Source organism: Furipterus horrens, unplaced genomic scaffold (genome assembly GCF_987537825.1).
Source record: "Furipterus horrens unplaced genomic scaffold, mFurHor1.1.pri manual_scaffold_3, whole genome shotgun sequence".
Classification (NCBI taxonomy): Eukaryota; Metazoa; Chordata; class Mammalia; order Chiroptera; family Furipteridae; genus Furipterus; species Furipterus horrens.
Window position 1 is genome coordinate 186,436,812 of NW_028327173.1, and position 23,434 is coordinate 186,460,245.

The window sequence follows — 23,434 nt, forward strand, 5'->3', positions numbered from 1 at the left end:
CCAGAGACTTATCCCTTTAAAACCAAAACCAAAGCAAACAAAAATTTTACCCCAGAAACAAAGACAAAACTCTGCTTTTCTGAAGAGATGTTAAGCCTTTCAAATTTTAACAGATCCTTATATTCAGCCATGGAAAGACGGGATGCAAGAGCTGCCCCAGCAGCTTCCGTACAATATGGCGCCGCCCACTTGTGCACTCCAGCTCGGATTACGTCCTCCTAGCCCGTCTCAGGACCGGAAGTGGTCTCCGCTCTAGTAGATCCGGGTGGGTTCACGCAGGTGGCCGCGGAGGTTCCAGTTCTTCAGCGTGAGGGGCCGCAGGTGTTCAGATGAGATCTGGGTTGCAAGTAAGTGAGGATCTGGGGCTGGCAAGGCCTGTCGCCCGGCTCGTGCGAGGGGCGGAGGGGGCTTCCAGTGCGGATTGAAGAGAGGGGTCGTGGAGTTGGTTATGTCACCATGTGCGGGGGCGACTGATTGCGGGGACCATGCCGTCCCAGAGCCGCTTGGCACTGTCCCTCTTCCTGCCCCTCGGCGCGGCTTCCTCGCATTCCTTGCCTCGGGCGGGGCGGTTCAATACCTCGTGCACGGCCCCCTGCGCCTTTCAGGGCATCCCCTTCGAACCCCCTCTTTTCTTTAGGAGCACCTACCAAACCTTGATGGCTTCTTGAGCCATTAAAAAGGAAGCACCATCTGCAACACCTAGCAACTCCTTGGGCGCTGCGTGTTCCACGCGTCCAGTTACAGTTCCTTCCCCTGGATTCGTGGGGACTTACCCCCGCCCCCCATTGTTACCACCCCTTTCCTCCCAGGCCACACCCGCTGCTTCGGGCCTTGGTGCAGAGCCATCTATTCCCTTTTTTCGCATCCCTGGGGCAGATCAAAACCAGAACGTTAATGATTATGTATTACATAACCGATACCTCCTCATTAAAATATAAACAAACCTGAAAGTTTATAAGTTTTTGACGTACTATGGGACGCAAACGAACTCTTTACCTACCCACTCCTTTATTAAAACACCAAATTAATTATATTGTATTTTTTAGTTGTCTTACAAGGATGGAAGGAACTACACTGAAATGTTTCATTATCAGAATTAGGAAGTCCGGGAAGAAGGAGGTTGAATTGGGGGAATGGAATTATTGATTTTGGTCAAGTTAGACTTGTTTTACAAATGCATTTATTCTTATGTATTTTTTTTTTTTTTTTTTTTTTTAGTTGTAGTACGTGCATACACCTTGTAAGACATTGATGTGAAAATTTTAAACAGAATAGATCCTCTTTGACCTGGCTCTTCCCATTTCCATTTTTTATTCTTTAGTCTCCTGCCCCAAAGTAAGAACTGTTATCCATTTGGGGTGTGCTTTTCTATTTCTTTTTCTTTATATTTATTGACAAGTGTTTGTACATCTAAGATATATATTCGTATTAAACTTTTACAAATGCATCCTTTACAAATAAGGTGTAATTGTACCTACTCAGCAACTTGATTTTTTTGTGTTTAAAAATGGGTCTTAGAACTTTTTCTTTGTCAGCACGTACAAATGTACCTTATTCTTTCTATTTGCTCTGTAAATTACATAGTATGTTAAGATTTCACTCTGGTCAGTGTGGCTCAGTTGGTTGGAGTGTCATCCTGTAATCAAAAGGTTGGGTGTTTATTTTTGGTCAGGGCACATACCTAGGTTGTGGTTTGATCCCTGTTCCTGGTGCTTATGATCCCCTGTCTGGCCTGTATGGGAGGCAACCAATCCTTGCTTCTCTCTTACATTGAGTTTCTCTCTCTCCCTTCCTCTCTCCCTAAAAAACAATAAAAAAATGTGCTCAGGTGAGGATCAAAAAAAAAAAAAAAAATTCATAGTATGTGACATTCCATAGATTGCTTACAATTTTTTGCTGTGGTATAGCAAATCCTTCCACATGTGTCTGTGTGCGCATGTGAGCATGTCTCAAGGATAGACACATGGAAGGGGAATTGCTGGGTGGGAGGATGTGGCTATTTTAATGCCACAGTAGTTACAATGATATTTGGTTACAATGGTTATTGGCAAGTTGTGTTTCCTCTTTTGAGAAATGTCTCATTTCTATTGGGTTGTCTTTTTATATGTATATAGTTATGTTTTATATATTCTGGATAATAATCTGTCATTTATATATGTTTTAAATTTTTATCGCCAACTTAGTACTTCTTTATTGATTTTTAATTTTTAATTGTTTAATCCTTATTTGAGGATATGTTTTATTGATTTTAGAGAGAGGAAGGGAAAGAGAGATAAACATGGATCGGTTGCTCCCAGTACATGCCTGGACCAGGGATCAAATGCACAGCCTTTTGGTGTATGGGTCGGTGCTCCAATCAGCTGACCCACCCAACCAGAGCCCAACTTAGTGCTTTTTGAAATTGTTGCTTGTCTTTAGCCATGTGGCATCTTCCTTAAACCAAAGTTTTAAAATCTATGTTTAAATACCAATCTTTTACATGTGTATGTTGTATCTCAGTATTGAATACAGACCTAGGTGTCACATTTTAAGCAATACCTTGACAAACTTGGGTCGGAAGGATCTGGCCACGATGGTGAGTGGTTTATAAAGTAGGTCATAGGAAGACTGGTGGGTTAAGTAGAATATACTAATGGAAGTCATAAGAGTTACTGTCTTCACATATTTTACAAGCTCTCAGGAGGGATTAAACGCTTTTGTCATTTCAGAGGCCAGACTGAGCATCAAAGAGAGCAGTTTCTATCTAGCAAATATTAACAGAATGCAAGCACTTTTCAACAAAAACTGCCTCTTAAGGTAATGAACTCTGTTCCTAGAAGTACTCAGGTACAGACCAGGTCAGAGACCAGAGATTTATCAGTATTACCATGGAAAGTCTTTTTGAATTGTGTGGGAGCTGGGTTTGGCTCCTAAATTTTGACACTATGATTCTTTGTTTTCCTTTAATAGAAGTTCTGTGATTTATAGCATCTCAGTAGTAGTTATAGCTAATATTTACTGAACCTTAATGTGCTAGCCAGTTGTTAAATGAAGCATATTGATCATCTTACTTAAGCTTCACAATAATTCTACCTGGTAGGTACTATCTTTCCCATTTTGTCAATGAGGAATCTGAGGCTTAGAGAAGTTCAGTGAATTGCCTGAGTTTATATAACTAGCAAGTGGCAGAGGCTGGATTTGAACCTAGAGTATTTCCCTCTAAGGCCCATATCATTATCATCTACCTTATGCTCTCTGAACACTATAACAATTTGTTTAATTCATTAAGTATGATTAATTTCAGGAATATAATCATATTTCTTAACTGTTAAGTGGGATGTTTATGTTGCCTGTCTCAAAAAAGCATCATTTAAAAAACTTACGTTTTTCTAATTATGAATATATATATACTTGTATAGAATTCAAAAATTACTTATACTTATTATTTTTAATAATTACTTATAATCTTATTACCTTTGGGTAACCACTGTTCCTACATACAGTTATCCACCATTTAATGGGGATATGTTCTGAGAAATGCGTGGTGAAGTGATTTTGTCGTGTGCAAACATCATAGCGCGCACTTACACCACCTAGATGGTATAGTCTTCTACACACCTAGGCTATATGGGAAAGCCTATTGCGCCTAGATTACAAACTGTACAGCATGTTACTGTACACAGCAACATGGGGTTAAATCAAGCACAAGACAAAATGATGGCAATCAAGAAAAATAGTAAACACAAGATGTATGAAGCTGCTGCTGACATTAACACAGCATACTGTTTTATAGCAATTGTGTTTTTTTTTAAATAAGTAGAAACAGTACAGTCTAAAAAACAAAGAGTATAGTATAGTAAATACATAAACCAGTAATGTTGTTAGTTATTATCTCGTATTATGTACTGTATGTAATTATATGTGCTATACTTTTCTATGACTGGCAGTGCAGTAGGTTTGTTTACACCAGCATCACCACAAACATGTGAGTAATGCTTTGTGCTATGACATTATGATGGCTATAATGTCACAAGGCAGTATAATGTCACATAGGCAGTTCAAAATGACCAAAATGTCATTATGCAGATCCATTAACAAAAATGTATTCACTAACATATCAGTAAGTGGAAGCGAGAGTCTAGTTTATTCTGTTTTAATTGGTATGTTTTGTATGATTAAGAGAGCCCTGGGCAACGGGTAGAGGGCAGGAGGGTTTTCTTAGATGAGAATGAAGCTAAAGATGGAGTAGAGAATATACAAAAGTAAAAAAATTAAAATATCACTGTTTCATGTGGAAATCTGTAGCAGGTCTTTAGTTGTTGGGCACATGGATTATAAATGGAACACTTCTTAATGGAAACTTGTTTCCATATAGGTTTAAATTCTGTGTGTAAATATGTTGTTACCATTTGTTTGCAGATTGTGGGATTAGTGACATGCTTTCCTAAACAGCAGCAAAGTTGAAGATGTCTCGACACTTGGTGGCGTTGACAGCAACCACACTTCTTGGTGTGGCAGTGGGGGGGTTTGTCCTGTGGAAAGGCGTCCAGCGCCGGAGGAGTAAAACGAGCTGTGGGATCCAGCAGCAGCAGCAGCAGCAGCAGCAGCAGCAGCAGCAGCAGCAGCAGCAGCAAGCTCCAGGCAGGAGAGAGCTGCCCCCTCCAGAAGAGGACCAGCTGCACTCCAGTGCCCCCAGAGCCTCATGGGAGGAAAAGATCCTTGACGCCAAGGTGGTGACTGTGTCTCAGGAAGCAGAGTGGGATCAGATCGAACCCTTGCTTAGGAGTGAGTTACAAGATTTTCCAGTACTTGGAATTGACTGTGAGTGGGTAAGTTAAAAAGCAAAAATAAAATCTTTTCTGCTTTTCCAGCCAGGGACTTTGAATAGGCAGGTAAAGGATAAGATTATAGGAGAATTAGCTTGTTTTCAACTTGCTAGTAAGTAGATTTTAGCAGCAGAAGCTGCTTCTCTTCTCAGCATAGGGGAGTGCTCATAATCATGGATTCTGGAGTCAGGCAGATCCATATGAGTTCCATTTTAACCATTTATCATTCTGTGAACTTGGACATGCTACTTAAGTAAGTTTGAGCCCCAGTGTACTTGTTTGAAATACGGTTGTAATGGTATCTACCTCTCAGGGTTTTTCCAAGGATTCAGATATATCAGAGAGCCTCTATAAAGGCTTTAGCACTGTTTTAATATATAGAGTGGGGCAAAAGTAGGTTTACAGTTATGAGTACATGAAACACAAAGTTTATAGTTTATTCTTGTATTATTTTCCATACAACTGTTAACCTACTTTTGCCACACCCTGTCTAGTAAGTGATCATAAAAACTAGTTACTATTAATATTTTAATAGTATTTTCATAAAGAAGCCACGGAGAAGCTCATTAAGAAAGTTTTTATTTTTATTTTTTTGCAGAATTCCTGGGAGTTTCTGTACTATCTAAACATGTATTCTGTTAATACAAAATGAGGTCAAATGTGTCAACCTATTTCTCACAGAAACCAAAAAATCCACATGAAACTCCCTTTTCCTGTACGCTTTCACCTTGCCTCTTCCCTCATCTCCGTGAATGTCCTTGGCTTTCCCTAACTATCCTCCTCTTCATTTCTGCCTGACCTTGCACCCAAACATGGCAGATAACCCTAGAAGCCCAAAATTCTACAGCAGCTGTTTGCAAGGGGGCTGTTTGCATTGGGGATGCCACAGAGGGTACCTTTTATGTGAGAAGGAAAAGGAGAATATCACCAATGCCTGTCCCATTTAAAAGAACAGGATGCAGCATTCCCTCAAGGACCAAGGAACCACTGGAGGCAAACTCTGGTTAAGAGAGCTGCAACCAAAGGCAGGGAGAGGAACGGTAGCAATGAGCTGACCCCTGGCTCTTTGGTATTCGCTTCTAATGGGCACAGTCCATTTGCGGAAGCCTCAGACACTGAAGGGAAAGCCCCGTTGCTCATAGTTGACAGGAAGTAACATCCATGAGAGTGAGAATGGAACATCAAATCTGTTGTCAGAAACAACTCTGAGAATGAAAAAGAAAAGGAAGGGAAAAAAAAAACAGGAGAGCGAAAGAGAGATGCAAGTACAAACAAGCCCAGCTTAGCACAGCCCGTCCCAGCCCAAGGAAGGTGGGAGTCAAGGAGAAGGAACTAAGAGTGGAGAGACTTAGACCACATCATTCTCCACAACATGCACTCAAGAAACTTTGTTTTACTCTTTAACCTAGTCGCACAAAGAGCTCCTTAAGCCTTTCTCTGGTTTTCCAAAGCTGCAGTAAATTCAATAATCAGATGGTCTGATAAAATTTCAGGACACCTGTAATTGTGCAACCTGGCTATCCCTTTCCTTTCTCCTTGAGGATATTAAAAATATATATATATATAATTTAAATATGTATATATATTTAATATATACGGTAGTCCCTCTCTATATCGCGGCTCACTATCACAGCCTCACTGTATTGCGGGATTTTGAAAAATATTATATTTAATTATTTATCGCGGATTTTTCGCTATATCATGGGATTTTGCGGTACTGTATATGTATGTTGTTAAAGTTACGTAGGTTTAAGAGTGTAGAATATGTTTAAGAACACAAGTAGTGTTTATAAAAGTGTGGAAAAGGTTAATAAGGGACTGGGAACGGTTTATAAGTGTGTGGGAAGGGCTTGTAAAGCCTTAAAATATATATAAATACTGAAATAAATGTAAGGTTCCTACTTTGCGGATTTTCACTTATCACGGGGGAGGGGGTCTAGAACGTAATACCTACGATAAATGAGGGAACACTGTATATATATAATGATAAACATATATGTAATAAAATATAATATAGAGAATTAACCACTATTTAATTACATTAATGAGCATCTATAAGAAATATTGAGATGATTCTTTCCCTAACATAAGAGCCTGTGGAGAGCGAGACTCTCACATCTGCCTCGTGGACTACCATGTCTGCCCCAGAACTCAGCCATTTAGGTGTTGGCTTAGCTCTCAAGAAAGTCTTTTTAAATGGGCATTATTATATGAGTTGGGATTTTAAAAGATAACAGTTAAAATTTGAAACATTTTTTACTCTAAGCCAGGTAGTATGCTGTTTTGTTTGATCATCTCATTTAGCTTAATTAGATTCTCCTAATAATCCAAAATAGGGAGATACTATTACTATCCTCACTTTTACAGGTAGGAAATGGAGGCATAAATAGAGTTAGTTACTTGCCCAAGGCCACAAAACTGAAAACTAGCTTTTGAGCCCAGGGCTTTCTTTACCATCTGGTTAATTGTTCTAGTGGCTGTTAACTTTGGGGGAGTTGTTGCATAGTTGTGACTGTGAGTAACGCTCACAATAAAACACCGGGACACAGGGCTTCAGCAGCAAAGTGAGATGTTTATTTCCGAGTCTGCAGAGTTGTGCACACTGCCTGCCAGGGGCATATGTGCCCGAAGTAGACAAAGTAAACTGATTTTATACTAACAGGATTAGCTCCCCCTGCCCTAATGTGATTAGCTCCTCCCTCCCCCTTTCTCTATTACTGGCTAATCTGGTTCACAATCTTAACACAATTAACTATTTAACTCAGGGTGTGATTAACTAAGGGTAATCTAGTTATAGGTCTATCTCCAAGTTATTTGCAAAGTTATCTAGCTACGTCTTCCCACTTCTCTGTGTTTGGTGATGACAGTCTTCCTCCTTTTGATCCCAGAGATATGTGTGAGGAGCCACAGAATGTCATTTCCTTGCCCCTTTTCCATGATTCATCTGTTAATTATCTCCTACTGGTTTGAGAGGGAGGCACTGGCGTCTTTATTCCTTACATGATGACAGTAATATGGCACATGTACTCTTCTGTCATTCTGATTCACAGAGTAAACTTTAATCTCCTTCAATTAGAAGATATTACAAAAACATAAATAACTCAGAGTTATCATCTTTTATTAATTCAGTGTAGTACCTTGCCAAGGATCTCTGATATTTTTCTTCTGGATATCTAGAATACAGCCAAGAACTAGGAAATGTAATCAAAAGAGTCCCTAAGCAGAATACTTGCCACAAAATCAGGTCAAGGTTGGTAGGAGTGACAACTAGATGCCAACGCACTGATGACTGAGAACATCTGACAGTGTGGGGAAAGTTTGCTAGTCACAACAAGGCCTTACACCTTAGCGACTGGGCGTATTTCTTTATATCAGCAATAGTAGTATTGTTTATACCAGTGACTTTGGGCCATCAAGAAAGAATTGGGCACTTTTAATTTATTCTATATAAGAAATTATACCCTTGTAGAAATATTTTTATATTTCTATATCATTTTAGAAATACTGACACCAACATCAATAGAAAACATTAGTAAACACTGAGCTTTGGCATTTGCCAAATACCTTGATTATTCTAACTAAATGAAGTGTAATTACAACAACAAACGGGTGTTCTGAAGTGAATAGTTAGTAACAGCAATTGACTTCATAATAATAGGGAGTAATTACTATAGCAGAGGCACGGAAAAGTAGAAGTGGCGACTCATCCAAAACCCACTTCATTTTGGCTTTCAATTTGTATTTAGTTCACGCTGGACGCCACATCTCCCCACAGGAGTGATTGCCGCCACAGAAAATCTCTATGAGAGGGTCATCCATCCTTGTTCTTGCCATTCTTCTACTTCTGTTTCCCTTTCTCTTTCATTTGCTTTGGAGTGTTTGTTTAGCTATTGTTTTTGCTCTTGCTTTACAGTCAGTATTTGTTTAAATTTACCAAAGTATTTACCGTTTTTTTTTTTTCAGTTTGTCATTCTTTGTATCTCAGATCTTCATTTTGTACTCATTTTCTTTAAGGTCATGTTACAGAACCCCTGGGCTGCTCCAGTTGAAAACAAACCCACGGGCTCTTTAGTTAGGGGCCCGATTGCCCGCCGCCAAAATTATAACTCTCAATACCAGAGTTTAGTGAAAAGAAAAAGAATTGTTTATTTAACAGTTATACAGATTTAGTTATTTGCGGATTTCTGTTGTTAAGTCTTATGCTCTTTAAAATACCCACAAACACATATCCTTGCCTCCCCCACTTCCAAACCAGGCTAGTTTTAGGAAAGTCAGAGAAACTGTTTCCCTACTTTCCAAACACAGTTCAGCTTTACCAGCAGCTGCCAATCATTCAATCTGATTGGGGAGGTCCTTTCTGTGCTGTGGTGCCCTCCAGCTCTCAATGCAGGACCGCCTGGATTCTCAGCCTCCTTGCAAACTGTCTTCTTCCTGCAAACTGCGCGGATCTCCTTTCCTTCTCAAAACCGCATGGCGAGAGCCTCTTAACGCAGCCTGGAGACCCCTTCTCCAAGCCACATGGAGGGAGGCCCCTTCACCAAGCCATGTGGAGGGAGCACACGAGAGAGCGAGAGCCCGAGAGCTAGAGTGAGAGCCCGAGTCAGAGCGCCAGAGCGAGAGCGCGAGCCAGAGAGCGAGAGTCCCAGAGTGAGAGCATGAGAGAGAGCCAGAGAGAGTCTGAGAGCGAGCGTCTGAGAGCCCGAGTGCCAGAGCAAGAGCGCGAGTGAGTGCTTGAGAGAGTCTGAGAGAGAGTCTGAGAGTGCCAGTGAGAGCCAGAGCCTGAACCAGAGCTTGAGAGAGAGTCTGAGCTATAATGTCTGCAGCTGCTTATATATCCCTGACTGCGTCATCTGATGCAGTGGGCGTTGCAAACAGTTCTGACCATTCACAGAACCTTACGTAGGCTCTGTGTGCTTTCCATACCTTCCCCTGGTTCAAGACTCCTCCCATCTGCCTGAGGCTTTGGATGCATTAAAGCCATTTGCATAAGAAAGACAGTAGCCACCAGCCTCAGGCATGTGGAAGCATTTGAAAAGCTGCTTACTTCTCCCCATCCCCCAGCAGCAAACTCTGGGGATTTTTGGACTCCCCTGTTTCTGTAACAGTCATACTTTAGAAGTTTTAACATTTTTTTGAGGGCCCATTAATAATAAATTTATTATTTTGAAAATGTCTTTATTTTGCTCTTGATCCTGATGATATTTTCACTGGATGTAAAATTCTAGTTTGGCAATTTATCATCATTTTCAACATAGTTTTTCACTGTTGTAAGAAACAAGGACATAGTGACCCCCAAACCAGTAGAAAGTCATTAGTAACAAAGGGCAAAAGTAATAAGAGGGTCTTAAGGGGACATCCTGAAGGGGGAAAGATAAGTCATCACCAGACAAAGGGAAATTGGGAGAAGGTAGTTGACAGCATTAACATATTTACAAATCACAATAGGGGCATTTAGATAATCGTGTTAGATTGTAACTCCAGAGTAACCAGTAATGGAGAAACGGGGGAAAAAGGAGAGGGGAGGGGGAGCTAATCACTTTAGGGTGGCAATTTCAGGGTGGGGAAGCTTAGACTATGAAACCAGGTTTCTTTGTCTACTTGGTGCACACATTCTCCTTGCTGTGAGGGTGCGCCCAGCTCTGCAGACTCGTGAATAAAGGCCTCGCTTTACTGCTCAAGTCCTGTGTCCCAGTTTTTATTGTGAGCGTTTCTCACTGTCTTCTGGCTTCTGTTGCTGTTGAAAATCACTGTCAATCTACACGTTGATTCTTTATAGGTAATCTGATTTTTTGTAGTTCCTTTTAAGATCTTCTCTTTGAGTTTGTGGTTTTAAAAATTCATTATGATAAGACCAGGTGTTGTCTTCTTTCAGAATTTCCAGCTTGGGATTCAGAGAGATGAGGATTGGTATCTTATCAATTTTTAAATTCTCTTTAAAGATTATCTTTATCCTGTTTTCTTCTCCTTTTTCTTATCCTCCTCCTCCCCACCCTCTTCCTCCCCTTTCCTCTTTCTTTCTGGAATTTGATCGACTACATTCTCAACTTTTTATGCTAACCTACATGTCTGGTAATCTCTTTTACATTTAACTATATCTTAGTCTCTGGATTTATTCTGCACAATTTCTTTGGGCCTTTTTTACAGTTTCCTTTTTCTTTCTTTGGCTTTGTCTAATCTGCTGTTTAACTTGCTCTGAGTCTTTTTTTTTTTTTTAACCTTTTTTTATTGTGAAAGAAAAGTACCTGAAGTAAACAGCGAAATGATTTATCTAGGAAACAGTTGTGGATCTAGAAACTAGGTCAAGAAACAAAATTGCTGATATCCCAGAAGCTCCCCTTGTGACCCGTTATAATCACAGCTCCCTCTCCCCTCTAAGGTTTGCCATTATCCTGATTTCATGGTATTTACTTTCTTGTTTTTCTTTATACTTTTACTATTCAAGCATGCACTGTAATTTAGTTGTGCCTTCTTTTTAAATTTCATATAACTAAACCATCAATTATGTATTCTTTTCTGTTTGTCTTTTTTTGCTCAGCTTTATGTTTGTGAGATTTACCTATGTTGTATGTGACTGTGACTCATTGCTATTTAGTAGTCCTGTTACAGAACCCCTGGGCCACTCCAGTTGAAAACAAACCCACGGGCTCTTTAGTTAGGGGCCCGATTGCCCGCCGCCAAAATTATAACTCTCAATACCAGAGTTTGGTGAAAAGAAAACGAATTGTTTATTTAACAGTTATATAGATTTAGTTATTTGCGGATTTCCGTTGTTAAGTCTTATGCTCTTTAAAACACCCACAAACACATATCCTTGCCTCCCCCCCTTCCAAACCAGGCTAGTTTTAGGGAAGTTAGAGAAACCGCTTCCCTACTTTCCAAACACAGTTCAGCTTTACCAGCAGCTGCCAATCACTCAATTCTGATTGGGGAGGTCCTTTCTGTGCTGTGGTGCCCTCCAGCTCTCAATGCAGGACCGCCTGGATTCTCAGCCTCCTTGCAAACTGCCTTCTTCCTGCAAATCGCATGGATCTCCTCTCCTCAAAACCGCATGGCAAGAGCCTCTTAAAGCAGCCTGGAGACCCCTTCTCCGAGTCACATGGAGAAGGCCTCTTTACCAAGCCACGTGGAGGGAGCACACAAGAGAGCGAGAGAGCCCGAGAGCTAGAGAGCCCGAGTCAGAGAGCGAGAGTGTCTCAGAGAGAGAGCACGAGCAAGAGCCAGAGAGCCAGAGCGAGAGCCAGAGCGCCAGTGAGAGCCAGAGCCTGAACGAGAGCTTGAGAGAGTCTCAGAGCCAGAGCCAGAGAGAGTCTGAGAGCGAGAGTCCCAGAGTGAGAGCATGAGCGAGAGCCAGAGAGAGTCTCCGAGCCAGAGCCAGAGAGAGTCTGAGAGCGAGAGTCCCAGAGTGAGAGCATGAGCGAGAGCCAGAGAGAGTCTCAGAGTCCGAGCGCCAGAGCGAGAGCCAGAGTGCCAGTGAGAGCCAGAGCCGGAACGAGAGCTTGAGAGACCCCGCTAAAATGTCTGCAGCTGCTTATATATCCCTGACTGCGTCATCTGACGCAGTGGGCGTTGCAAACAGTTCTGACCATTCACAGACCCTTACGTAGGCTCTGTGTGCTTTCCATACCATCCCCTGGTTCAAGACTCCTCCCATCTGCCTGAGGCTTTGGATGCATTAAAGCCATTTGCATAAGAAAGACAGTAGCCACCAGCCTCAGGCATGTGGAAGCATTTGAAAAGCTGCTTACTTCTCCCCATCCCCCAGCAGCAAACTCTGGGGATTTTTGGACTCCCCTGTTTCTGTAACAGTCCATCGTATAAATAATATCGCTGTTTATGTGTTGATTCTAATACTGATGGACGTTTGGGTTGTTTACAGTTTGGGGCTCTTACAAAGAATGCTGTACTTAGTAATCGGGCATGTTTATCTGAGTGGAGTTCTGGGTCATAGAATTTGTATATGTATCTTTAACGTTTTTATAGATACTGTCAAATTGTTGCTAAGGTGATTTTAACTAATTTGCCTTCATTAGGGTATGAGTATACTCATCATTTCCAATAGTTTTTTTTCTTTTCTTTTTTTTTTTTTTTTAACAGCTGTACTGACTTTATTCCCCTTACTCTTCTCGCTCACCCATCTACTGTCCACTTTGCGGCTGTGGAGTGGCCACATATGACCAGACATCAGGGGTCCACAAGCATGGGCACAACCATTCTGCCACTGTGGCACTGTGGCAGCATTGGAGACTCAGGCTCTGATACCAGCCCTGGCTCCCAGAACTGTGGTCACGGGGCTTGAGGCCCACCTCATCTCTCTGGCCTCTCACCCCCAGCTGGCCCAAGACCAGGGAGCTCAGGGAGAGACGGGGTGGGGAACAAGCCCAGTTTCCAGACCTGAGGTCCGTTCAAATGGGCCAAGAAGTCCAGCTGGACAGGGGGAGCCCCTCACAGTGGAACTCCAGTGGAAGGTGATGATGATCCTGAGTCCCTTCCCCGCCACTGCCACCAGCCCTGGGAAGTAGGTATAATGTCCCGGTACCCTCCCTCTAATATCTAGGTGCTTGTTATTTTATTTTTAAAATAAAAGGAAGTAGAAAAGCTGATGAAAAAAGAACCCCAGCCATACTGGCACTGCTGGGGTTCCATTATTGCTTCAGACCCTCGTGGTCTGGCTAGAAAGGAGTTCCTGCCCATAGTGGTCCAAAGCGAAAAGAGCTTTTAGCACCAGGAACATAGGGACTCCCAGGAGAGGGCTTGGTTGTGCCCGCCTACAACTGCCAGAGCACCTTGATCAGAACCCAGCCTGCTATCTGGACCCCTCACCTCTCCTCAGAGGGAAGGTGTAAAAGAACAAGAAACCCAATCTTGGAACAGTGTTTCACTACCAGCTCCCCCACACCCACCCAGGCTTGCTGAGGCCACTGTGGGGCTAGCAGGTGACAAGGGCACAGCCCCTGTTGGAGACCCTGGTGTCACTGACAGGATGTGGGAACTCATGGGAGTCCCCAGCGGGGAGACCAGCTTATTTATTTATTTATTTATTTATTTATTTATTTATTTTTAGAGAGAGGGAAAGGGAGGGAGAAAGAGAGAGAGAGAAACATCAGTGTGTGGTTGCCTCTCACCTGCAACCCAGGCATGTGCCCTGACTGGGAAACAAACCGACAACCCTTTGGTTCACAGGCCAGTGCTCAATCCACTGAGCCACACCAGTCAGGGCAGCATTTTTAAAGACACTGTGAATCAGCTCCGAAGATCTGCCAGACACTGTGACTGGAATTTAGAAATAGCAAGGAGGAGGGGAAATGAAACGGGGCTGGTGGGAGGGACCCTAAAGACATCATGGAAACTCAGAGATAAGGGGTTCAGAAGAGGAAAGAGCTACAGTAAAGCAGGAGGCCCAGCAACAGAGTTGGGAGCCAGACAGGAAGTCTTCCCCTCTCTCTCAGGGAGGGACCCACTTTTATCTCCCCAGAGGACAGCAGGGGCCTCTGGGTGCATCTGCAGGCTCTGCTTGTGCTGCTCTTGCTGCGGCCCTGAACCCAACCAGGCCAGGGCACGGCCCTTCCGCCCCCAGAGAGGGTCAGGCGTGCGGCTTGTCCAGCTGTTTTTCAGAAGTGATTCTAATTTAACCGCCCTCTAAGACTATATGAACATTGCTTTGTCTTACATCCTCATCAATATTTGGTACTGTCAGATTTTGAAATTTTAGTCATCCTGATGCGTCTGTAGCAGTAGTTCATTGTGGTTTTAATTTGCATATTGCATTAGAACAGTAAATCAGTGGGGAATTGACTTCTTCGTAATATCGGGTTTTTTAATCTAAGAATATTAATTTAGATCTTTAATGTCTCTAAATAATGCATTTATAGTATCTTTTTTTTATTTTATTCTTTTTTTAAAACTAAAATGATAGTTTTTAACGGGACCCAGATATACGGTTGCAAATTCATAGTCTGACACAGAAAAGCTTGTGGATGATCAGAAGTTGGAAGGTTACAAAATAATGACGATAGCACTGGGGACAAAAGAAAACCTGTTCCAGAACCTCACAGGCTGATATAGCATCTGCCTGCAGTCCTGTCTGTGGTCACCCCTGGAGGCCATTTTGCCAGGGCCAAAGCCACCTCTGTCCCCACCACCGCAGCCCCCTTGGAAGCCCCCATGTTCCCTGCCTAATCCTTGGTAGCTGTCCTCATTATAGCCTCTTCCACCACGACTAGCATCTCCACAGTTGCCTCCATATTAGAGCCTCCCAGGGCCCCTCCTGGGCCTTCTGGCTTAGGGCCATACACTGGTTGTATTCATTCGTCCAAGAGAAGTTCATGTTCTCACATGTAGGATTAGGACCCTGCCAGTCCCTAGCTCAGTGCTGTCCTCCACCACCACCATCTCCACTGGGAATCCTCCCTGGCCACCACCACCACTGCCACTACCTCCCCAGCCTCTGCAGCCCTTGGGTTCTCCTTGCTCTCGGCCTCCAGGACCACTGCCACCACCTCAATTAAAATCTGCTCACTGAGTAGCAAATGAGACCCTAATAGGGTTCCCAGAGAATTCTTTGTCATCAAACTAATCAATAGGTGCTTTAGCAGAAGGTGAGTCATCAAATGATACCGTTGCCTCTCCCTTCAGCTTGCCTGTATCCCTGTCTGTGTACAGATTAATCACGGGCTGTCCTGTTTTCTTATTTGTCTTTATAATACCAATCTGCTTGAAGTAATCAGCCACAGACTCAGTTCTAACATTCTTGCCCAGGCCTTACAAGATGTTGTTGTCTGGGTTATCCTGTTCAGAGTCATGATGTAATCCTTGGTCTTGAGGGTCACCAAATTTAATGAAGCCACCACAGTCATGTCCTCCCATGCCACCTCTGGCTCCACAGCCACCTCTGTGACCTCTGGGTTCATAGCCACTACTGCTGTGGTTGTAACCACAGCTACCACCAGGCCTCATCCCCCACGGTCCTGCTTGCCTCCCCCATATCCATGGCCACCACCACCACTCTGACTCTGATTAACCATAACCACCGCCACTCATGGAGGACTGATCTTGTCCATAGTTACTTCCACCACCCCCTCTGCCACCTCCGCTGCTACTGTATCTGCTGTCTGTAGCCCTGAGCAGGACGATAGGCGCTTTGCTGCTGTCTACAGCTAGGCTCCTGTGCTGACCACAGCCCCGACTCTGGGGCTGTCCCTAGTTGCTGCTCTGAGACCTGCCCCCGTAACTTCCCGAGGTGCTGCTAGGAGCGGGCTGCTGGCCATTTGCGGGGTAGGACTGCTGCCCATAAGACACCTGAGAACTCTGGCCACCGCCCTAGCCTCCACTTGAGCCATATCCCTGGGGAGCCAACTTGAGTGTCATAGCCTCAGTCTGTCCATATAAACTGTAGGTGCTCTGGCCGTAGCCTGAAGTGTCCCCTGACTGGCTGTAGCCACCATAACTCTGCTGTCCATAGGGCTGATTGCTCTGCTGGGAATAACCCTGCCCGGGCTGGTTAGGGCAGGCCCCATAGCTTTGGGTTGCTTGTTGGGTATAGTTTGAGGCCATGTCGGCACATGCCAACACAGGCCGACAGGCAACAATATTCCAACACCACAGAGCACCAGCGTCACGAGGACTGAGCTGATATTTTTATTATAGTATAAATTAAAACTTTCTGGTATATAGAAATGTAATTGATTTTTTCTTTCCTTTTTTTTTAAAGATTGTATTTATTTATTTATTTATTTAAAGAGAGGGGAAGGGAGGGAGAGAGGGAGAGAAACATTGATTGGTTGCCTCTCTCACACCCCCAACTGGGATCTGGTCTGCAACCCAAGCATGTGCCCTGACTAGGAATTGAACCTGCGACCTTTTGGTTCTCAGGCTGGCGCTTAGTCCACTGAGCCACACCAACCAGGGCTGAAATGTAATTGATTTTTATAGATTTCTCTTATATTAAGAAACCTTACTAAACTCACTTCTTTTGGATTTCTGTGTGCACTATTATATCATCTGTGCTATAACAATTTTATGTCCTTCCAGTCCTTACACTTTTTATTTCTTTTCTTGCCTTGATGTACTGGCTAGGATCACAATATCATGCTCAGTAGAAGTGGTGATAGTAAGCATCCTTGCCTCATTCCCTATCTCAAAATGACAGCTTTCAACATTTTTGTATTAAATGTATCTGAAATAGGTTTGTTTGTAAATCCCTTTACTAGATTAAATACATTCAGTTCTATTCTTGATTTGTTGAGATTTTAAATAAATAAATAAATAAATAAATATATATATATATATATATATATACACACACACACACATCACAGATGGTTGAATTTTATCAAGTGCTTTTTCTGCATTTCTAGAGATGACTGCAGTTTTTCTCTTTTATTCTGTTGCTGTGAAATACATTGATTTTTGAATTCCTGGAATAATTCTAACTTGGCCATGATGTTTTATTCTTTTCATACACTGTTGAATTCATTTTGCTAATAATTTTTAGATAATTTTTTAAAAACCTATGTTTGTGAGTGATATTGGCTTATCATTTTTCTTTCTAGAAATGACCTTGTCAAAGTTAGATGAAAAAGTTATTCTGGCCTCGTACGAGTTAGGGCTGTTCCTTATGTTTGTGTTCTCTGGAAGATACGTAAGGTTATAATTTTCTTTTCCTTAAATGTTTGATTAGAATCTACTAGTGAAGCCATCTGGAGTCTGCTTTTAAAGGAAGTTGTTAGATTATGGATACAATTTTAAAAATAGTTTCAGGCTATTCATATTTTTTATTTCTTCATGTCTGTTTTGATAAATTATATTTTTCATCTGAACTTGTCTTATCAAAATTTTAAATTACAGGCATAAACTTGTTTATAATATCTACTGCCAGTTTTTCCCCCTGTCTAATGATTATGTAGGGGTGGCTTCTTTTTCATTCTTGACGTTTTTGACATTCTTGCTTATTTGTGCTTCTCTTTTATTTCTTTATTACTCTTTCTGTGGGTTTATCAACTTTATTAGTATTTTCAAAGAATCAACTTTTGGCTTTGTTGATCTTCTTTATTGCATATGTTCTATTTAATTGATTTCTGCTCTTTCTCTGGTCTTCTAGTCTCTTGGGCATAATTTGCTGTTCTTTGTTTATTCTTCAGCCTGCTTTAATGACATCCTACCATATTACTCCACTGAAACTGATCAAGTGATGGCTTTCTTGTTTTCTGATCCAGTGGACACTTATTTGGGCTCTGTATTCTAGTTCTTAAAAACATCTGCACAACTCCTACACAAGACATTCTCTTCTGAGCTCTCATGCCTTCACACTCTCCTGTTTCTTATCTTACTGTTCTTTCCTCTCCTTTTCTAATCTCCCTTCTACCTGACATCTAAATATTGACATGGCTCAGGCTTGGTCTCTTCTCTGTCCACCCCAGGGTTTGCAAACTCAGATGCCTACAAACTCCAGACAGGACATGCAAATGAATGATGTAGAGTTATTGTATTTTGGATGCATAGGAATGTTCTTAAATTTCAAAGAAATATGCTTCCTCCCTTTTTTTTCTTTAAACACAAGGTCTCTATGGCCTGTCTTTCATTTTCCTAGTTTTGAGAGAGACACGGATTCTGAAAAATACTTCTTTGTATTAGAAAAATGGCGGTATTCAAATACAATGATAAATGGAAAGTGACTGTTTGCTTCAGTGTTGAGAAGACATTATGGTGAAGCTACTATGCAGTTCAAGCCAGGTGTTGCCAGATTGTTCAATTCTTTAAAGAGAAACTTGGAATATAGATTTTTAAAAATGTGAACTCCACTAATTTTAAAATTCTGGCACAAGTTTTTAAATATGTGGAGACAAAAAAAAAAAAATTAAACATGTCTCTGTGTTAGCAGATGTGTCCATGGACCACTAATTTATATCCTTTAATCTACATTATTTGTCTAAGTGATCTCATCTATTCTTTTTTGAGAACTGATTATTTTTTACACTTAAGAAATATATATTTAATTTTATTTTTTATTTCAGAGAAAGGGGAAAGGAGGGAGAAAGAGAGGGCCAGAAACATCGATGTAAGAGAGAAACATTGATTGGTTGCCTTCCATACACACTGCGGGGGCATACACACTACATGTGCCCTGACTGGGAATCAAACCAGCAACCTTTCACTATTTTTAAAACGTTTTAGTTAAAGTATAGTTGGCATACTATTCTGTACCTTACACTGTCACCATGCAAAGTTATTATATTATTGATTATATTCCCTATGCTGTATACTACATCTCTGTGGCTTATTAATTTTATAACTGAAATTTTGTGCCTCTTATTCCTCTTTACCTTTTTCATCCATCCTCCCACCCCTCCTGCCTCTGGCAATCATCAGGGCTTTCTTTGTTTTTGTTTTTAGTGCCAAGTGTTTTTCTCTCCCCCCACCCCAAGTGGGACTGCTCACATATACAACACACACAGGCATTGGCACCAGGGGTGAGAACAGAACCCCTAGCCTCTGCGGGGAGGACAGGGCCCTCTCCCAGCCCTCCCCCATGGTGTGAGATGGAAGAGGAAGATGGCTTCCCTTTCCTGCCCCCACTAGGGACTGAGGGGACTCATGAGCAAATTCCAGCCCTTCCACCTCTCAGCCAAGGAGGAGCCACCTTGGTGACATACTTTGTTCCAATTTTTATAGTAAGTGGTGAAGGGATCAGCCTTGTCCCAAGCATTACAAGGTAATGTGTAAATGGTAAAGGAGAAGTACAGTTTGGATTAGGCCACGAGAAGGGGCAGGTGATACCATCAGAAGCATATGTGTGTGTATTGGGTGGGGAGCAGTTACTGGGCTTCTGAGCTTTGTAGCCCTTGGAATGGCAGGAAGGGTAGAGGAGATGGATGGGGCTTATTGTTCGGCATTGATGATGTCCACGAATTCAGGCTTGAGGGACACACCACCCATGAGAAAGGCATCTACATCAGGCTGGCTTGCCATCTCCTTGCAGGTTGCCCCAGTCACAGAACCTCCTAAATGATGCGGGTGTTCTGAGCCACGGCATCAGAGACGTTAGACTTAAGCCATCCCCAGTGCTTTTTGCGTACTCCCTGGGCCTGTTGGGGTGTTGCAGTCTTGCCTGTACCAGTGGCGCACACAGGCTCATAGGCCAGAACAACCTTGCTCCAGTGCTTCTCGTTATCTGCTCTGACCTTGGTTTGCTTGAAGATGACCTTCTCAATGATGCCAGCTTCCTTCTCATCTAGCTTCTCCCCAATGCAGGTGATCACACCAAGTCCCTTGGCCAGGACATGGGCCACTTTCTGCCCAGTCAGCTCATCTGACTCCCCAAAGATTGGCCTTCTCTCTGAGTGCCCCAGGACTACCCATGTGGCTCCATGGCCTTTGATTATGCCTGTGCTGATCTCCCCAGTAAAGGCCCCATTAGTCACTTAATAGCAGTTCTTGGCAGCCACAGCAATCTTGGGATCTATCCTCTGCCTGGGGAAGTCAGTGTAGGTGGTGGTGGGGTGCACAAACCACCTTGGTGTCGGCTGGCAACTTGGCCACGTTTAGGGTGTTGCTGAGTTCTCCTATGCTTGTCTTCCGCTCATCATTTATTTTCCAGTCAGCCCCCCCGCCCCGCCCCCCAAACAAAAAGACACCTCTTGGAGGGCGCTATGGCACTGGAGCCAAAGCACTGAAGGTCAGGATCACCTTATCAGTTTGTTCGCTGTATCTGTGAGTCTGTTTTTGTTTTGTTTGTTTTTTGTTTAACTTACACATGACGTGAAATCAAACAGTATTTGTCTTTCTCTGTCAGACTTTACTTAGCATTAATACCCTTTAGGTTCATCTATACTGTCACAAATGGCAAGATGTCAATCTTTTTTATTGCTGAGTCCATTGTGTGTGTGTGTATGTGTATCACACACACACATCTATCACATCTTTAAACAGTCATCTATCAATGGACAACTTGCTTCTATATCTTGGCTATTGTGAATAATGCTGCAATAAACAGTGATGCATAGGTCTATATCTTCAAATTAGTGTTTTCGTTTTCTTTGGATAAATACCCAGAAGTGGAATTGCTGGGTTGTCAGATAGTTCTATTTTTAATCTTTTGTAATCTCCAGCCTTTTATTGGCTATATCTGCCTGTCTCCTTTACATTTTACCTTGAATGTCTAAATAGTCATCTCAAACCTGACATATTCCTAGAAGAACTCTTGATTTTTCTTCTCAAACTTATTATCCCTAGTCTTCTCCACCTTTAAGATTAAAACCAGGGATACATTCTTGCCATAAGGGTTTTCCAACAAAAGTGATATGATTGAAAGTCAAGACACAAACAGGCAGTTATATAATAGTATGTTATGTTACTTTAATGGCAAAATATATAGAAATTCAAAGAAATGTTTATAGAAACCAGGAAATAACACAGCATGCTACCAGATAGAGGTATGGGTTTCTAGATCCCCCTGAATTACCCATGATGTACAACTGGATAAATCACCTGTACAAAATAGGGATTCTGCCATGTTTTGGCAGCTATCATTTTGCCCTTCTTCTGGGGATGTGAGGATGGAGATGTTAAATATGTTCCTGCTCCCTGACTCATGCCTGATATTTTTCTGGAGTATCTGGTTACAGACTTCCTCATTTAACAGGTACAAATAATTGGTGCAATAAATGTTGTATGAAGTGAAGGTCATTTTCCCAAGAGCATCCTGCTGCGTGCCCAGGCTCCAGGCTTGCCCAAGGTCTATTTCCTTTCCTCACTGTTAACGCTTCCCTTCCCATTTAGGAAGTATTACCAGTGCAATCTCTAGAACAAATTTTGCATTCATCTACTCTGTATCTCCTCTACTTCCTCCCTAGTCCAAGCCTCAAGTATCTCTCATTTGAATCTTTGCAATAGCCTCCTGACTGGCCTCCCTTCTTGGACTCTTGTGTCCCTACAACCCCTTCTCCATACCAAAGTGATATCTTAAAAATGCAAATCAGATCATGTCAGTCCTCTGCTTAAAACCCTTCCATGGCTTCAAATAAAATCAAGATGTCTTAATTATTTACATGCTCTTAAGGATTTATATGCTCTGGCCTCTCTCAACATCTGAATTTTTCTCCTTATAGTCTCTTCCCATCTTCTCATTAGTTTCCAGCCTCATTGGACCTTCATTCTGTCACTTGAACAGGACAAGCTCATTCCTGTCTCAGAGCCCTTGTCTAAATTTAACTGATATATAAATGCCACAGACTAGGGATGCTCATTAGTTAACCTATTCCAGCCCAGAACATGGTACCAGATCAGCCTTTACTCTGTGCTGTCATCGTGGGGTTATTTAAAGAATCACTGGCTTTCCCAGAAATTTATCAGCTCTGGACTTTTAACACTGCATAGCACTGGACCATGTGATTCAGTTGGTTGGAGACTTGCTCCAAAGGGTTGTGGGTTCAATTCCAGGTCAGGGCACATACCTTGGTTGTGGGTTCAATCCTCAGTTGTAGGGGAAGACAACCAATCAGTGCTTCTCTCTGGCATCAGTGTATCTCTCTCTTCCTCTCTAAAAGCAATGAAAAATGTCCTCAGGTGAGGAGTAAAAAAAAATTTTTTTTTGCATAAAGGTTAGAGTAATTTCACAGGTGTTATATTATTTATGCTTTATAAGTTATATACAAATCATTATATTATTTCGATGTATCACATATATAAAAACATAACAATAACATAAAATTAAAATGCTACATAATATATAATCACAAATATGTTAAAAGTAAAAGTACTTTTAAATGCGAAGAGAAAAAGTCTGGAAGAAAAAAATATCATAAATAACAGTGGTTGTTATTACTGCGTTGTGAAGTTTGGATAAGTTTTTTATTTGTATAATTGTATTTTTTTGCAATAAATATGTAGTGCTTTATTTAATTTATTTTAAATCCTCACCTGAAGATATGTTTATTGATTTTAGAGAGGAAAGGAGTGAGAGAGAGAGAGAGAGAGACACAGGACATTGATGTGAGAGAGAAACATCAATCAGTTGCCTCCCATACATGCCCCAAAACCGAAACCTGGGTATGTGTCCTGTCTGGGAATTGAACCCGTAAAATTTTGGTGTCCAGGACTCTATGCCAACCAGCTGAGTCACCCAGCCAATGCTGCAGTGCTTCATTAAAAAAAAAAGAAAAGAATCCTGAAGAAAAATGGATTATCCACTGACCCTCAGGAAAGAGGATTTCTAAACCAGTGCTCTCTTAAGTGAATCACTGAAATATGGGAAAAAAGTGTTAAAAATTTTGTTTATGATTGATGGCATCATTCATTAAAAACTTTTATTTTTGCCCTGGCTGGTATAGCTCAGTGGATTGAGTGCCGGCCTGTAAATCAAAAGGTCACTGGTTCGAATCCCAGAACATGCCTGGGTTGTGGGGCAAGTCCCAGTTGGGGGCATGGGAGAGACAATCAATCATTGTATCTCACACATCGATGCTTCTCTCCCTCTCTTTCTCCCTCCATTCCCCTCCCTCTCTAAAAGGTAAGTAAATAAAATCTTTAAAAAAACAAAATTTTTTTCACTTTTGTCTATATATAATAATGTAATGTCTGTAATACATTACTACTACATGTATATAATTAATAAATACATATGCATATATGTTAAT

At 41.8% G+C, this 23,434-nt stretch overlaps 1 protein-coding gene and 2 pseudogenes across 2 annotated transcripts in view; 1 reads left to right on the forward strand and 2 right to left on the reverse strand.

The window, feature by feature from the left end:
- Positions 1 to 256: 256 nt before the first annotated feature.
- The window catches only part of EXD2 (exonuclease 3'-5' domain containing 2), a 46,137-nt gene continuing 22,959 nt past the window's right edge, over positions 257 to 23,434 (forward strand). Inside the window, exons 1-3 of one of the 2 annotated variants that reach the window (XM_090272080.1) lie at positions 257 to 347; positions 2,709 to 2,796; positions 4,399 to 4,808. In XM_090272080.1, coding sequence (XP_090128206.1) covers positions 4,446 to 4,808 — 363 coding nt within the window. In that variant the 5' untranslated portion in view covers positions 257 to 347; positions 2,709 to 2,796; positions 4,399 to 4,445. The remainder of the gene's footprint in view (positions 348 to 2,708; positions 2,797 to 4,398; positions 4,809 to 23,434) is intronic. The other variant, XM_090272081.1, reaches the window with a different exon arrangement.
- Positions 14,799 to 16,355, reverse strand: LOC150016967 (RNA-binding protein FUS pseudogene; annotated as a pseudogene).
- On the reverse strand, positions 19,680 to 21,265 carry LOC150016968 (triosephosphate isomerase-like; annotated as a pseudogene).